The 17,741-nt window shown below is 37.2% G+C and overlaps 1 protein-coding gene across 1 annotated transcript in view; it reads left to right on the forward strand.

Annotated features, from left to right (window-relative positions):
* grin2da (glutamate receptor, ionotropic, N-methyl D-aspartate 2D, a) overlaps window positions 1–17,741 on the forward strand; it is a 187,120-nt gene that overhangs the window by 62,944 nt on the left and 106,435 nt on the right. Inside the window, exons 2-3 of the mRNA XM_015044502.1 lie at window positions 15,453–16,084; window positions 16,200–16,337. Of these exons, the coding sequence (XP_014899988.1) occupies window positions 15,620–16,084; window positions 16,200–16,337 (603 nt within the window). The 5' untranslated portion in view covers window positions 15,453–15,619. The remainder of the gene's footprint in view (window positions 1–15,452; window positions 16,085–16,199; window positions 16,338–17,741) is intronic.

Here is a 17,741-nt window from a genome sequence, read left to right on the forward strand (position 1 = left end):
GGTTCAACACACCTGAATCTAATGATGGTTCATAACATGTTGGGTTGAGTCAATGTCAGAGAAATCTGCTTTGGTCTGATTTAAACTTTGCACTTTCTGCTGACTATAAAGTCACTGTGAATGCAGGATGAGCCTTCTCCACAGTAGCAGGAGGCTGCCAGACTTAAATCCAGAGTCATGGCCGACTCCCTCTCCTGTCTCATGATCATCCTCATTATATCAGGCCAGATTTTGCTTGGAGATCCAAATCGAGGACAACTGATGGTCATCTTCTTCTTATGATTCTAAGTAGCACCACCAGCAGCACTTAAAATAAAAACCAAGCTATATATTTGGGAATATTTCTGATCACAAAAACATGAACAGTTGAGGTTTTGAAAATTTACCTGCCAAGCCTATTAAGTTTTAACTGCTTTACTATTGGCAAGCTATAAACTAATTGATAAGTTACTTTAAATAGAATTAATGTAATTAATTACTTAATTAATGTAATCTTTGTGCTAATAGCATAATATTGTGAAACTTTAATATTTTTACTTAAGTTTATGACGTTGTGGGAATCTCATACCGACCATAACTCTGTTCTGTAATGGATTGATTGAGCCATGTGCCTCTTGGCTTGCAGAGAATAAGGTATTTATTTTCCTGAGTGTCATCCAAATCAATGTTTAATTTTCATGTGGGATTTTTTTTTTTCTACATTATTGGTTAGCATTCTGCCTCTTTCCATTCAAATAAACTTCAAGTAGCTGGAAGAATGAAAATTAGGTTCATTTACTGGAAAAGGTCGAACAGAGGATACTGTATATCAGCCATTACAGTTGTATCTAATGAAATTACTTTTGTAACAAAGATCAGCTCCTCTCTCCAAACAGTAATGATGTTGTCTCACTTTGGCAAGAGTCAAAGAAATCCTCTTTGGGGATTGATTCAGCTTAGAGACGACTTCATTGGTATCCTGTGTGGAATATCGTCTCCTTCCACGCATGCAGTTTGGTCTAACACACACACACACACACACACACTTCTCTATCACCTCCCATCATGGCCAGTGGCTATATGAGGCCTTTATTATGTGCCTGAATAATGCAAAAGTCTTTTCACAAATCAGAGGTTGTTCGTTCCCTCATTGCAGCCCCCACTGCCCAGCACACCCTGAGCGGAAGATAGCCAGAATATTTCTTCTTTTCGCTTCTCCTTAATAATGATTTTCTCCCCATTTCCCCTCCATGCTCCACATTTTCAGTATCTCACACTTCCCCCCTTGATGCTCCACTCATTATGTAGAGCACTTACTGTAATTTATGGCTCTGACAGCTTTCTGTTTGGTTCTTACGACTCCATCTCTCTAGCAAAAAATATAGACAGAATAAAATGTGGTCATGTGCACTTACATCTCTGTCACCTTCTTTTTATTTTCTTTTTTACTTTTTTTTCTCTGAATTATGTTTTCCTCAGAGTTACCATGCACCTGTGCTTATATCCTGCTTCACCCCTGAAATGAAAAGTTTTTTACCATCTTAATCTTCATTTTCAATTTAGTTCCCCTACACTTAGAGGATCCTCACAGACTGAAAGCCCAGGAGAGTTTGGAAGGAAACGGGTGGTTGAGTCAGAAAAAGACTGATGAGGTGGGAGGTAGAGCTTGTATTACGTCAGGCATCCTTCTGGTTTATTAGTAAGTGATGCTGGGGAAAAAAGCCAATCTCAGAGGAGTGTGACAGTTATGGATTGTGTGTTTACAGGCATGGTAGTAGTGCACAGGAGAGAGTTTGAGTGGATACATTCTGACTGGTAGATTTCTTAGTAAACCTGGAGAGATTGGATTAGGTCCATTATATAGGGGCGTCTGGACAATTAACAAAAGTACATTATGGGAGATAATGTTTTTTTTTCTCTCTATTTAGGTAAACTTAGTTATGTGAAACTTAAATATGAGAGTGTGTAGGAAATAAATGGTGGAATGGCTGATGCCCAGCTTCATGTATGTCTCAAAGGCACAGAACTCTTTCATGACAGACGTCGCAGCAGAGGAAGCTTTGTTCAATCTCAGGTTATCAGATAACTGATTGCTTACTAATCACATCAGCTGGTTGCTACTCCTGTGAAAACAAGAAATATAGTGTACTATCACACTTCATTTCCATAGTTGGTTGATGGGACATTATAAAATCCAATTATATTTTTGTTAATTTGCAGGTGTTTACTTAAAGATCTGGAAAGATCTGAATACTTGTTTTTTTTTACCATGACTGCATGGCCTTTTTAATGCACATTACCGACATAGAGAGGTAAAATAAAAAGAAAGTACACCCTTTTTTTTGTTAAATGTTGTGCATATTGTTGCATAACAGAAATAATCTCCTCTTTGTCTAGTGTGCAATCACAGTAGGTGACACATCAGTAATATTTTTCCAACAGAGTTTTAAGCTGTGTGAAAAGTAAGTACACCACTGCAGTTTCTTTTGGACTTAAGGAAGAAAACAGCAGCCAGTTGCTGTTGACCAAACAGACCTCAATATTAAATGAACATCAGCAGGAGAGAGCAACTTTGTAACACAAAGAGCAGCAAACTATGAGTTTGCTGATAGTTTGCTGATCTATCAGTTTGCTGATCTAGAGCATGAGGATGTGTGCAAACAAACTGCCAAGAAGGAAACAGCCAGGCAAATTAGTCCAGCAGTGGGTGGAAAATTATTTTCAGATTGGTGTAACACTTTTGAATTCTCTGAATTAGAGAAGCAGTAATTAAAAAGGCTGGATACGGACAATTTGGTTTAGTGTTTCTGTTAAATTATTCCGTCTTTTTTATTAAGAAGAGTACTGCCATATTTCTAGCTATGTTCCTTGCACATGAACAGGAAGGGCTGATAAGAAAATATTTGATTTATTTTATTTAATGAGACTAAAATAAATCTTGCAAAAGTATTTACTTTATTATTTTTCATATTTTGTTCCAAATGCCTTTCTTTATATCTTATAGGGATTTTATACATCAACAAAATGTAGAGCATGATGGAGAAATATAACTCCTGAAAACAATATACATATACTGCAGATGCTTATGTAGTAAAAAGTATTTCCACTTCCATTGGTTCATAAAAAAATATAATTTAATGTTGTGTTAGTAACACAGCTTTTATGTCCATATTGAATATTGTTTGCTTTTTTCACACTGTATCTCAAACAAATGTTTTATATAGTCAATCAGCTTTTCTCCTGTTTAGTCAAGGTCCATGCATGGCGGAATAACATGATAAACAACTCGCCTGCTGCTTCCAGCACCGTCCTCTCTCAGCTCTCTGTCTGTCAGCTCAACAGGGGCTGCAGCCCACAAGCATCCATATGTATGACTTCAGGTCCTCTTCCTAGAATAGGACACTGTTTCTTGGATCTGCTCATTTTGCAGTGCAACGGTTCATTCTAAAACATATTCTAAACGTGTTCAAAGTAATATTGGAAAGCTAAATTTGTGTTGTGTGTGCTCACTAGAGAGGAAAATGTGTGTTTCTGTGCCTTGGCGTGGATTCTTCTAAGCCTGCGGGGAGAAGTTGGAAGGAGGGTGGTAATTATAGAAAGTGAATGGAACAAGGTGCTGTGTACTGGGGCTAATGAAGGCAAGAAAGAGAAAAGACGAAGGATGTGTGTAGGAGGTGTTTAAGACTTGAGGATGATGCATTGGTTCGTAAGTTCTAGTACTCCCAGTCGAACCATCACTTTGACTACATCCTGGCACATATTTTATTCAGGGAGACTGACGCAGAGACAAACATGCACAAGCTTACTTCTAAATATGCACACAAGTTACTGAAATTACTATAATTTCAGGCATATTTATGCACTGTTGTAACTTTCAGGTCTTTCTTCGCTTCTGATGTTTTCCTTAACGACATACTGAGCAAACTTTGGATTATATCTGAAATAAAATTATATTTTTAGACATCTGTTATCTATACTTTGCGATGGTGTTACAGTATTTTAATAAGCTTAGTGTTAATTATTTAGGTCTCACCCTGTTTAACCTTGATAGCCTGCCACTGGGTGAGGATACACTTTTGAAAAAAAAAAAAAAAAATCCAAGTCATTTTTATTATGTTTGACTAATTATTATATTTAACATTACATAAAAAATGTAATGTGATACAATTAAATATTTAAATTATTTTTTGGAGAGATGTAAGCAATTTAAGGCCAGTGTGTTGACATGCCTTTTAAAATTAGTTTTACCCCAGGCAAATTCATGTTTAATGTAGTCCTTGAATTTTAGCAACATGTGGAAGCAATGGTGCAATTTTGGAGAGGTCCAATCAGAGCTAGAGAGGTCCAAGAAAATCAAAAATTCCCGTACAGGAAAGTTAATTGGTGATTCTAATACGGTTTTAATTGCTAGTTCGTGTGACGGTCAAAAACATTTCCCCAAATCTGATGCCCCTTGCATACTGTCTTATTTTCATTATAAAAGCACCAAAGTTAAGCACTGTACTTTGGGCAACAAACAAAAATGAAAATTGATGTCAGCAGTCCAGATAATTGTGGGATCATGATGGTATTTTTAGTGTGTTTCACTTGAACATTTTATCCCGAGGAGCAAATGTGTCAGGTTTTGTGCAGCTTGGCAATTTGAAGCTTATTTAAGGCAATGACAAGACAATTGTAAAGAAAAATAAAAATAAATATCCTCTGCAAATCAAATTTACACTTTGTCATTTAAAACCACCAAGAGGGTTTAGGAAAAAAAAAAAAAACATCTGGCACAAATTGTCCCTAGAATATTTTAAGAGTTAAGTTTGTGATTTGTGAGATACATTTTCATAAATGGCAAAAAAGAGGAATTGCTAAAAGTAAAAAAATAAACAAATAAAAAATATTGCTAAAATCTAATTCTTGTGAACCCATTACTGCCTTGTGTTGTAAATTATGCACCAGTTGTATGCCTAGGGGCAATTGGTGTTTTGTTGCTAATCCTTACGTAAATTCAAGTTTCTTTCTGAACGTCTGTGAAGGGAAACTTCCTCAGCTTTAATAAATAGTTTATGTCTGTGAAATGGAGCAATAATAAAAAACAAATGCCAGGCTCTGTTCCTGTCTGTATGCAAAGCTTTCTCTGGATACATCCTCTCTCAAAGACTGTCGCAACTTCCACAATCACAAACCTGTGGCTACTGTTGGCGGTGCTGCATTACCCTTCATCTTGTTTTCTCTCATCGCCTCATTCACACAACACACACAACACACACACACACACACACACACACACACACACACACACACAGGAAAGTCATTATTTGCTGAGTGTCTGTTCAGTGTCATGACCCCAAGCCCCCTGCTTGTTATGAAGCCAGGAGTTGCTGGCTGCAAACATATAAAACAGGACACACAGCAGGTTGCTGCCTCTAATGATGATCTGCTTGGTGACGGTTGTGCTCATGACTACTGGTGTTTTACATGCCCCAGTGTGGTGTGTGGTTGTCACTGTGCTCTGCAAATTAGAATGGTAATAATGTGTATCCACCTTCATGCTCTCTCTCATGTTCATCTATCCATGTTGTTGATGTGCTGATGTTTATTGATGCAGTGTGTGCTTTATGGTATCACATGTGTGTGTGTGCAATATTATATAACTGCAAATTCATAGGCATGCCTCCATGCTCTTCAATGATGTGAGACGGAGCCATGAATCAGCTCAGCCCGTAATGAATTCCGATGGCCCATGGAAGACAGAGGGGAGGAAGACAGGAGCAGGGGAAGGAAGAGCAGAGGAAGGAGTAGGAGCAGCAGCAAAGGCGTGGCTGAGGAGCCGAGGCAGGGGCAGAGAGGAGAACGGTTGGAAAAGTGAAGGGAAATAATAAAAGAGAATAACGAGGGAGGGAACAGTGTGAAGCTGTAGGAGTTCATTGATTAATCACAAAAAAAAAATCATAATTCAGTCCAGTCTCCCACTGTTCTCTTTTTAACTGAAAACAGCAGAAATTTTTGTCATTATTGCTGTTCCCAGAAAACCATTATAAGCAGTTGGTAACTTATTTGCCTAGAGTTAAATAAGGGCTAATCTAAATCAGGAGGTTCATTATTAAAAACGGAGTTTCTTTGTGTTTGATGAAAAGCAAACTTCTAAATGGAGTTTTACATTACCGTAATGCATTTTCAATGCCTTGTGGCTCCCATTCTTTAATAGGCTGATCTGAAAATACTGGCAGCTTCAGTGGGGAGAAATCATCACATTTAGACGTTTCCTCTCATATCCCAGTTTGTGACAAATTAACACAACCAAATACCTAGACTTAGTCTTATCATTGTATCAGTTTTGGTAGTTTCTATTAATTGTACCTGCAAGTATATTTTCTTTCCAACTAGATATAACATTCATTTTCTTAACATTAGTGGTAAATAGCAAGCAAATTCTGTCAATAGGTAGGCAGCTTTTAAAAAAATATGTTGACAGAAATATGTCTCTTGATCAAAGAAAACTAAGAATAAACAGTTTTTATTCAAGTAAAGTTATCTAACGTGGGGTTCATAGAATATGTAAGCAGTGTTCAGGTCAAATTTGATCTGTCTTTTAAATATTCAATCGTTTTCCTAATTGCATAGAAGTAATAAGAAGATCTTAAAAATGTGTGATGTAGAACGGGAAGGTTCGGCTTCAACAGCAACTTTGATGTCTTTCTCTTGCTCCTGTACAGCCTGGATGAACAGCAGACAGGTCTTGACATGATGTTCAAAATACATTTTGATTTAGAAGCTTTTAACATCTCTGTGCCTCCTCTGATTCATTTAGCCATTTTACTGACTTTGACATTTGCTCAATTTGAGTCCCTTACAGTACATTCTGTCAGGAACAGCACGTACAGCTTAGAGGACTGTCGTCCACACTGCCTGGTAGTGCTTATTATGGTGCATTCATAGATTGGGAAAAGATTAGGTTTTCCTGTTATCTGATGAAAAGTTAAAGACATGAATTCTCTTAACCTCACCCTGAAAGTAACCTCCGTTTTAAACAGCTGTGGAATATTGTCATCCATACAAACCAGATCTGTTGGAGGCCATTTTTGATTTCCTCACTGGTACAGTACTAGACTTTGTGTAATCTGATTATATGTTGTCAGACTTCATTATCACCAGTTCTTGTGTCTCCACCAACTTATTGAAAACACAATTCTTTATATTGTCTAAATAGACACAGAAATGAGTCATCCTCACTGACTTTACATAGAAGAATACACTACGAGGCATAAACTAACTCACAGAAACACTTGTGCTTTTTGCTTTTCTGATGATTATTACCATTTTAACAAAGCAGTTAAACACAGCTCTACCAGATTCAGTTAGAAAACTTTGAAGATACGGTTCAAATGCAATATAAATAAATTGTTTATTTATTTATATTTCGAATAATACTGTTTTTTAGTATTTCTATATTCACTTGATTTTACTGTGTATATATAGTTTTTCATATTGGTTTTGCTTTTTATTCTGCTGTAACAATGTAAATTTCCCCACTGCGGGATTAATAAAGGAATATCTTATCTTATCTTATCTTATCATGAAGATGTGGCATCTGAAAATTCTTTGCTGTCACAGCTGGTGTGACCCAATCTGAAGATGCTCTCCGGTTGTTTCTAACATGACCTGCTCTTTCAGATTCAATCAAAGCCCTAATCACAAACTTTAATAGCTTCTTTATACCGCCTCGTTTTCTTTTTGTTGCACACACTGTCAGTCTTTAAAAGTAATTAACAAGTAGAAAGCAAACAAGACATTATTGAATGGCTTTGTCAGCTTTTCTTGCTCTGTATCATTTTATATTGATCCACGCTCGCAATCATTTGTTTATATGAAGTCAAATATGTCTGCAGGCAGAACAATGAAGTCATATGACACTGAGGCTTAATAAGAATATTTTCAATGACATGGCTCCTGCTGAATATGAAAAAGAAACAGATATGTTTGAGTGTTAAAATCTGTTTGATTGAACCACATTAGTATTAGATAAGGATAAAAACAATAAGACATAGAGTACTGTACTCTAAGCACTTGCAAGTTCACTTACACAGATAAACAGAAATGAATATTAAAACTGCACAGAATATTAAAATATTGATCACCATAAATACAGTCTAACAGCTGTCTTGCATTCTTTGTTGCATTATTGCATTATTTTTCTTTTTCATTCTTTAAAAGTGCTGGGGGAAAAGTATGCATGGTGTCCATTTTCTCTTACCTTTTAAAATCATGCTAGCACACAATACCAGACACAATGTGTTCCCATTCCAGCTGTGTTAAACACAATGTGTTCTTTGGTCACACACGCATACACACACCCACACGCATGCATAGAAAGCACCAGAGCAGATATGAAAAAGGAAAAAAAAATGCTCATGAACTGAATTAGTATTTGAAAGCTGTGTTTCTGCAGGAGAGTTGTCCTGTGAATTAAAAAAAAATCAGTTTTATGGAGTTTGACTGGCTTTCAAGAGATTTGCTCTCAGTTGCAGATTTTCCAAATGCCTGCAGGTCAGGTGCATCCCCCCGCTTCTCAGTCAAACGCAAACTGACTGACGATCAATGATACATTAACAACTCGACAACGAGAGCAAACAAAATGAACACTGCTACATTAAATGCGCAGTATGCTGGAGATCAACCTAACAAGCAGCAGCTTTGACAGAGTTCCTTATTCTCAACCCCCCTGAGGCTGGTTGTGTAGGATGTGTTTGTTTCTCTAACAATGGTTTAATTTACATGTGGGTTTTAATAAATTCAAAACCAACAAGGCTGTTTGTTTTAGATTTTCCACACTGAATTTTCTGAAGTCTTACAATAGTGATACTGATATAAATAGTGACAGATGCTTTTCTAAGGCAGATTATACAAAGTCATGTTTTGAAATTGAACAGTTTCTGTGAAATCAAACATCTTCAGCTTAGATATTGTAGTTTGTCAAAAACGTCATGCTAAGTTTTTGCAATACAATTTCATGACGATTAAATCTACAATCTCAAAAAGAAGCTTGTATGCAAACACATATCTCATACATCACATAAAACATCTCATTAGAGTCCTTTTGACTGTTTGTAGTTGATTTTTAATTCAGATTTCTCCATCCAATGTCCGTTTGGCTGCAGCAATGTTTCTCAGCTGAATGAGAAACAACATTAAATTCAAGAAAATTTGGTAATAATAAAATAAACTTGGAAAATCTGGAGGCTGAAATAACAAGATTTCTTCTGTGATGATTTTGAGCCAAGTTGTTGTAAAAACCATATGGCATTCCATTAAAATGATCTTTCAAGTGCCAACTGTGTTTTCTGCAGAACTGCTACATCACCCACCACGTTTGCCAAAAAGGATCCTCAGGTCAACAGACTTGTAAAGAGCCCAAGTCTACCAGCTAACCATATCATGCCTGCAACCAGAGTGATTCTTTATCCTCTATTAATATCTCTAATCATTCATAAATATGAGCTTTAATATGGAAAAACATTCTGTCTTGGCATTCTTCATGGGAGTCTAATCCAAACGGATTTGATGGCAAGACATTTTGTGCATCTCATATTCAGCAAAGAGAGGTGATTTCTGTATTTTTGTCCTGAGTCCTCCAGCCAGTCGGCTGAACTGTCGGTATTGCCACATCATACGCTTGAGGCAAATGGCTAATCCTTTTAAAAGTCAACCAACACAGGGATGGTGTCCTTCGTTTGGCATGTTTTAGGCACAACGATGGTGAGTTGATTTCAGCCACCCTTGCTACCTGTGCCGTTTTACAAACACAAGGAGATGACATGGCTTTAAAAAAACAATATGTTGCTTGGAAATTCAAGTTCATTTTAATTTTGCACATCTGCACACAAGTGTGTTGGCTTCCAAGAAAGAAACAAATAAAATCACCGTCTGCATTTTGACAGGATGGAATTTGACAGCAGAGTTTAAAGACTATGCTGGGCAAAACATTACTTGTTCTATATCAATAAGAGCAAAAGGACTTTAATTTGAACACGTAAAGCTTACAAAATAACAGCATTATGTATTCTCAATTTATTAATGTAAGGTGGTAATGCATTTCAGTTCAAATGTTTTTGGACTGAAATGCATTTTGGACTTTCTTTAAAACTTTTTTAAGAGGTTTTGATCAATAATTCCTCAGGCATTCTGAACGTTTTTCAAAGTCCTTCTTTAAAGGGGAGAGCACATCGTGAGTACCGAATTGGATCTCATCGGTTTATACTCATCGGGTGGTACCTTTTTACTGAAATGGGTCAAGATTACGGGGCAACCTTGTTTTTCCTCATTTTCTTTTGAGGCTCACCATGGAAGCATGTTGACATGTTTAAAAAGAGCAAAGTGGAAAAGCAGAGACCGAAGGATGTGTCACTTAAAAATAGAGGGTAAAAATAAAAGCAGAGGCTTTTGAAAAAACAGCAAGAAAAATACAGAAACAGAAAATGTCATATGAAAAACATATGACATTAGAAGCTGCAAGTTTAATAAGTTCAGCTGATCATCAATAGTAAGAATGGAAATTATTCAAACCCCTGACAGATTTAGGTTTGAAGTAATCTTAGTTTTCTCAGGATGACCCTTCTGACTGGATGCAGTTTTAACACGATGGAATGACCCAAAACCTTCAAGTCATTTTTATAAAAATTTAAATACATACCTATTTAAAAAATAATAATTAATACACCCCTTACATTATACTATTTTCTTTTGCTCTGTCAATACATGTCACTATCAGAAACAAACTTTATAATGAAAATAATTTGAAATCTAAATCTGAATGCAGTGTGAATAATTTTGAACTTAATGGTTTATATGTCATCCCTTAATTTGAAAGTTCTTTGGGATTCACCTTGATTTTCCTTCATCGTTGCTATTATCAGTTTGACAGGCTGCTACTAACAAAGGAGTCTAAAGAGTCGATTTAAAATTAGTTATCTCTTATGTGTCATAACACTGGTTCACCTGGAGCTTAGGAGGCTTTTATGCCTGGATGATTAACTTTTCAGAGTTGAGTGGGATAACAATTCTTGTAAAATGCTAACATACTGGACTGAACTGAGTCACGATCTGTAGAAAAAGACTGGAAGACTTTCAGAAACAGTCAGACAGTGATGACGCATCATTGGAAGCAAAGTGTAAAGAAACATTAAATGTCTTAAAACTGTTACACAACACGGTGGCTCACTAACAAGGTACCGCCAATTCAGAGGTTGGTGCGCATGAAAGTACAGTTAGTCATTTGAAATGTTTCAGAAAAAACATTTCATAAGGTTTTGAAGTTGTCATATTGGATGGATAACAGGCTGCATACAGATGACAGATCTGACACGTGGTTTAACTAATGATCTGAGGAAAATGGGGAAGATCTTAGACCCACTAAAATGAACTCATTTTCAAAAAACTGTAAAACTTACCAAAGATTGTTTTGTCAATTTTGCTCTGTCTCTTATTTTAGGACGTTTCTCACATTTCCAAAGTCTAAATGTGAACTCTCTTCAAGTGTAACTCTAACTTGTCTGGTAGACTAAATCTATTTTCTGACATTAGTCTCCTTAATGAACAAAAATAAATAAATAGTTCAGTTTCTCCTAACTTTTCACTGAAAGCCAATAAGATGAAAGAAACAGCTTCACAATTATTTGAATACATTTATTTTATTTTATTTTTACACTCTGTAAGATGAGGAAAAAAATGATTCTGCAAGCATGAGTTCAGCTCTGTAAAGTGTAATTTATGTTTCAAGACGAAGCAGAGAGAAGTGCGGCGCTTCAAACTGTCAGCAGCACACTTGTTAACTTTAATCAATACACAGAAGATAATCTTGTCCTCTGAAAAGATAAGAAAACATAAAAGGAGCTGAGATTTTAACAATGATTTTTGGAAAGTAGGTCAGTGCACATGGAGAGGAAGACAATGTAGCAACCAGACTCAGATATAAAAAAGCAACAATTATTTTCCATAAAAAGTCACATATGGCAAATAATACATTCTTGTCACATTGGGAACATTGATTGTATTTTTTATAAATTCATAAATCAGCTTTAAATGTATTCCCCCCTGCAGGATTTAAACAAACAGGCATAAAAATGATTACTTGTGTTTTAGCTGCAACATTTCCCAAATGAACACGAAACCAGAAATGACTACAGTCAAGCCAGCACCTTCCCAACTGGCTGTTCTGTTTGGCAGCCAGCAGTCCTAAAAAGGCATCACATCATTGTGCAAGCTCAAGCTGCTGACTCTCATCTATATTCCACATAACAGACAGGGCAGCTTAGGCCAACAACATGACTAATCACTGGTAATAATACTAACAGGTATGACTCACATTACAGAGGCTTTCCTTGCAGTCTTCAATACATTTTTCATTTTGTGACACTGATGCCAAAAATAAAGAAGCTGCTCGTTTTTAATCTGAAGATTATTCAAGCTTTGATTAATTTGCATTCTTTGCTCGAATCCATCAAGTTTGATGAACTTTCTTGCTCAACAAAACCTTCCATAAAACAACAATTTTATCTAGCTTGTGATGGGAACAAATTTTAAACTGTTCAGAAACTGTTTTATCATCGCCTAAAAACATCTAACAGTTTTCAGTGTTCATCCAGTCATGGCTTTGATGTTTTTCACTGCATGATATTCTGTTCTAGGTTTGCATGATATTGGAAAAAACTGAGACTGTGATTTTCTCTACCCTTGTGATATATATTGTTATATGACAAGAACTTAGGATTGTTGAATCGGTAACTTGAATAGCTTCCTAAGTTATGCTGCATCCCTGCCATCTTGTTGACAATTTCCACCTTTTTGTGAAGGTCACAAATATTTTAGAAATATTTTTGCAATGTTAGTAACAATAGTAAATATGATGATATAAACTGCTATATAACCATGTTTTTTTTCCCTCTCTTTTCTGCTGTGCTTCCATCATTCTATGACCTTCAGCGTTTTGAGCATTAGTGTCCGGTGTGAGCATCTGCTGGTATGAGACTCTGTGCACCTGGCAAAATATTATTCGCATGGAAAAATACAGGCTCTGAACACTTGAAATATTTTAGTCAACAGTTTTTACACTCCTAACAGTCTTTTGTGATTTGAGTATTTCCTGAAGTCCTTCTTTGTTCTATAAGCAAATGTCTGATACATTTGAAGCATTACATACAATCTATAAGCATCTGATATGCCACTTTTATTACTAAAGTTTAAAGAGGTCTTTACTCTGATTCTGAGATATTGAAATGTTTTCCAAGGTTAGCATGCTCCATGTGAGACAGGACTCAAAAGTCCCTTCTGTTATCAGCTGCAAGTATTTTTCTGTCTTGCAGTCTGAAGAAACTGCTGACATGCTTTAACATGTTGGAAATGGTTTTCTTTTAAATTGCTTCTTACATCTCATGTCTTTTTCTGACTTCATATTAAAAAATGCAACTGACTGTTAAAATCACCAATTTTCTGACTTTTCACTGCAGTCTTTTTTTGTCTTTACCTCCACACCATTGCTTGCTGGTGGAGCTGACATACTTTCACAGAGATCAGATTTGTGACTGTCTCACTGTCTGATAAGCAGTCAACACTGATAACCAAATATTCAGTTTTGGCTGATGTGCATCTTTAAGTAGCACATCTTTCTAAACACTGAATGACAACGGTCTATAGATTTGGCTGTTCTATGACCTCATTGGGAAAATTATTGTTACACATGAGTAAAGGTGCTTAGAACTGTGATTAGATCATATGTAATCCATCTAAATTAGACGTTACAGTACGTATAGTCTTCATATTTTACAATCAGCCCCTTCTTCAGTTTGGAAAAAATGCAAAAACAATACTAGAGCAGTTGTTCACATTGTGTGTCTGTGTTGTAGGAACTTTACTTGAGCAGTTCTCTGTTTGTAGTTCTAATTTTGTTTAGTGTTTGAGTCCAGTAGGAAGATTTGAACTTTGTGCACTTTTAAGCGTAATGACCAAACAGCCTCTCATGGCCAGGAATCCTTACACAGAAGAAAATGGACATCTTTGGAGTCTCATTGTAAAAGTAGTGCTTGTTTTTTTATTGTTGTTTTTCTGTGCCTCTGTTGTATTTATAAGACGTACTGTAAGTGCCTAGCACCTTCATGCATTTTGCAGTTCTTGATATTTTCACTGCTCTTTTTGTGTTTTTCTTCTTATACAAAAGCAGATCTTTGCTGTTTTAGTGCGACTGCACCTACACTCTGCTCTTCTAATCTCTGTTTCCTGAACTCGCTGTTTATCTGCTCTACCTTTCTTGCCTGTAGGTCTTCCTCTGTGTCTCTGCTCTGTGTGTCTTCAGTGTTTATTGTCATCGTTCCTCTGAAACCATGCCTGTTCTGACATAAAGCAGCACAGATCCAGTCTGTGCTGGATTGAGAGGGCAAAAAAATATATATTGTTTTTGGGCAGATTTGCACCGTGAGTAAAGAAGCTGATTTGTGCACTTGTCAAGATTACAATTCATAAGTCTTAGATTCCAGATTGTTAAAGCAAGACATTTCAAAACTCTTGTCCAAAATTAAATTTAAATTGAATAATACTTGCCAATAGTCTTTGCATGTAATCAGGCTAATGGTTTAAACTTTATCAGTGTTTAGAAATGACCCAAAGTATCTTCATTTTGATTTAAATAGCATCCTAAGGAATAAAGTTAAAAGTTTTTTTTTTTTTTCATATTTATGTTTCCAGTTATAGTATTTGTTAGCAGATATTTGCTTGAACAAAATTCAAAGATGTTCCTGAAAAGTATCTTTTCTTCCTGATTGAAACATTCTTTGTTTAGAAATTAAGTGGTGTCAAAATACAAACACATAGATGAATGGGTTTTAGTCTGTCACCTATTTATGCTGTTTACTGAAAAAAAATATAACTGCTTTATTACACCCACATAAACCATTTGTCTGTCTAGGAATAACACAGGAGTTTAGAAGTAGCGATTAGAAACAGTTTTTGTGGTGCAAGAAGATAAATGGCATTCAAAGAGTAGTCGTGTTTCCATCAAACTTTTTTATGTGCATTTTGAAGTATCACATTAGAAAAAGTTGATTTTATGGCAAAGTTCAAAAATAACTTCCCCAATTTCACAAAAAAAACTTTTTTTTTTTTTTTACTCTCAATTGAGGTAGAAACACATTTGCCAAAAAAGTTAACGTGTCTGAACCTCCCACAAGGAGGGGATGACTCTTAATTATTTTTTTTAAATGAGTGGTGCACGCTAGTTTGCAAACTCTGCATCGTGTTTGTCACAGCCATGCACCTCAACATCTGATTAAATTATGTTTTGTTTAGCGAGGTTGAATTGCTCCAAAACAGGTGGAAACACCCCCAATTTGTAATTTATTTTTTGTGTCATTTTAAAAGTTTGCTCAAAATTCACATGACAATTAGACTGAAACATAGCTAGTCAGTTTTAATCATTCTGCTTCATTCTTCCTCTGCAGGGTCTCCGCTCCACATCAGGTGAAGCACTGTAGGCTGCCAGGCCCCTGCCACCATTACCTTCCCTCCTCCTCAAGAGGCATCATCCTTTACACAGAATCCCTCCACCCCACCTGGCCTCACCTGGCAAACCCCATCGGACAACCACCACTGGCCCTCCCTTTACCCCATGGTGGCCCCAAGGCCCACCCTCTCACTGCTACTGGCTATCCTGGCCTGCACGGGGCCCGCACGCCCCTCGCCCCCCCTGCTGCTCCGGCCCCGGGAGAGAGAGAGGGACTCGGGTGGCATCAACATAGCCGTAGTCCACTCTGGCTCCTCCCTGCTCCCGGAGACGGCGGTGGTGGGAGGCGCGGGGGTTGGCGAGCCGGGTCTCGGGTCCGGTCTGGGAAACGGTCCGGGAGGAGGAGGCGGCGGAGGCGGAAGGGGGGTGACAGATACAGCCTCACTGGCAGGAGTCGTGGCCATGGCCTCTTTATCCTCCTCAACATACCTGTCGCTGGCAGCACTTTCCACGGAGACGGTGATGACACCATCAGGTCAGGCAAACGTCATCTACCTGGCAGTGAATGAGAGCAGTCCAGGCACACTGCTGCTGCAGCTGTGTGAGCTGCTGGCCACTACACCTCTACAGGTAGGCACAGGACACCAAACACACGGTTTTTCACCTTACATTGTGTTTGATTCTAAATAGATATGCATTCTGAGTTACTGGAAGATGTTTCACCTGCAACCTTTGTTTAACTCAGGGTTTGGTGTTTGAGGAGGAGAGACCACCCCCGCCAAACCGTGCCCCTCTAGCCCCAATGCTGGAGTTTGTCTCCGCTCAGACTGGAGTTCCTGTTGTTGCTGTCGGGGGAGGAGCCAGTCTAGGCCGAGAGCCACAGGTAAAAATGAGTTACTTCTTATTGCATCATCATCGTTCCCGTTTCTTTCATCGCAGCCAAAGAAAGAACTGTCTGTGAAACACCAGATAGAATGTAACAATTAAAAGATATGAACACGTTTTCCGCCTTCTTCAGCAGATTTCAGTTACATAACACTTTGAAGTTGTGGTCTATATGTAAATGGGAAATTTACTGAAGAGAAAATGTACAGTAATTTTAATAAGACAATGTCAGTCTGTGAGGGTGGAACAATATTACCTTTCAAATTAGTAGAAATCATATTTTCTATCAATGTACTCTTTGTACAGCAGCATTAAATCTACATACATGCAGTCTGAAAATTTATACATTATTTCATTTGAGGACCACAAAATATGTAAAAGTGGTATATTATGTAGATAAAGTAATCTAAGTAATCTAAGAGGTAGTGATCAGCCACTAACCTTTAACTTTGGTGTAAAAGTGGAAAGAACAGAAATTGTTGCTTCCCTTCTATTCAGCAGGCAGAACTGATGAACTAAAGGGACATGTTAACTTTATTTATTATGATGTTCTGATTATGGATTTTTTGACCAAAAATAGTTTCAAAATATGAGTCTTTGGAGGAATATGTACCTCATGTTAAGCCTAACCTACAAGCTTGTTTGTTTGCTGTTTGACAGGAGCAGGTTGAGGGTCATGGCTAATTTAGGAATTAACCATGGAAAAATCCAATCAGAATGGGAAACGGGAAAGGAAAATCCAAATCCAAAGAGGCACAAATTTGTATTGAATGAATTACAAAGAGTGACTCAGTGAGACCTTTAATGCTGAGGCGTCTTGTTACAAAGCTTTTCATTACACAATCACAGTTTCTGCTTATTGCAAATATGCACATTTCAGCTTTAGGGACGACAAATTCCTTAGGCCTGCAGTGCTATGAATATGAAATCCTCTCCATATCTTCTGACAGCAGAAATTGAAGCTCAGTGAGCAATCTCTAATTTATCTCAGATTAAAATCTACAATGTCAGCTTCTTTTTGGAAGACACACTGTTTGATCTTATCAGGAATGTGCGATGGAGAAGAGGGGCATTGCAATATCTTTCTCAGGATGGCTTTAGTTTCCGTTGTTGCTGTTTGTTAACAGGTCAGCATCAAAATCACCAAGTAGGAAGAGACATGAATATTCATAATATTCGACCAGTTTGAGAAAAATAAATCAACACAATTGTTTATAAATTGAATACTTATGTGTTGAGAGACCCGGATAACAAAGCAGTACAACAACAGCAGGTGTGATAGTCAGTGAGTGGGCCAGACTGTTTTAAACAGATCACCTTGACAGCGATGGGTTATAATTCTTTCATGACTTGGCTGCTGTCATAGTTAATACAGTAAAACTGGCACCAAGCTAACAGCATC

The sequence above is a fragment of the Poecilia latipinna genome, unplaced genomic scaffold, assembly GCF_001443285.1.
Source record: "Poecilia latipinna isolate Pla-1442-1.1 unplaced genomic scaffold, P_latipinna-1.0 Scaffold679, whole genome shotgun sequence".
Classification (NCBI taxonomy): domain Eukaryota; kingdom Metazoa; phylum Chordata; class Actinopteri; order Cyprinodontiformes; family Poeciliidae; genus Poecilia; species Poecilia latipinna.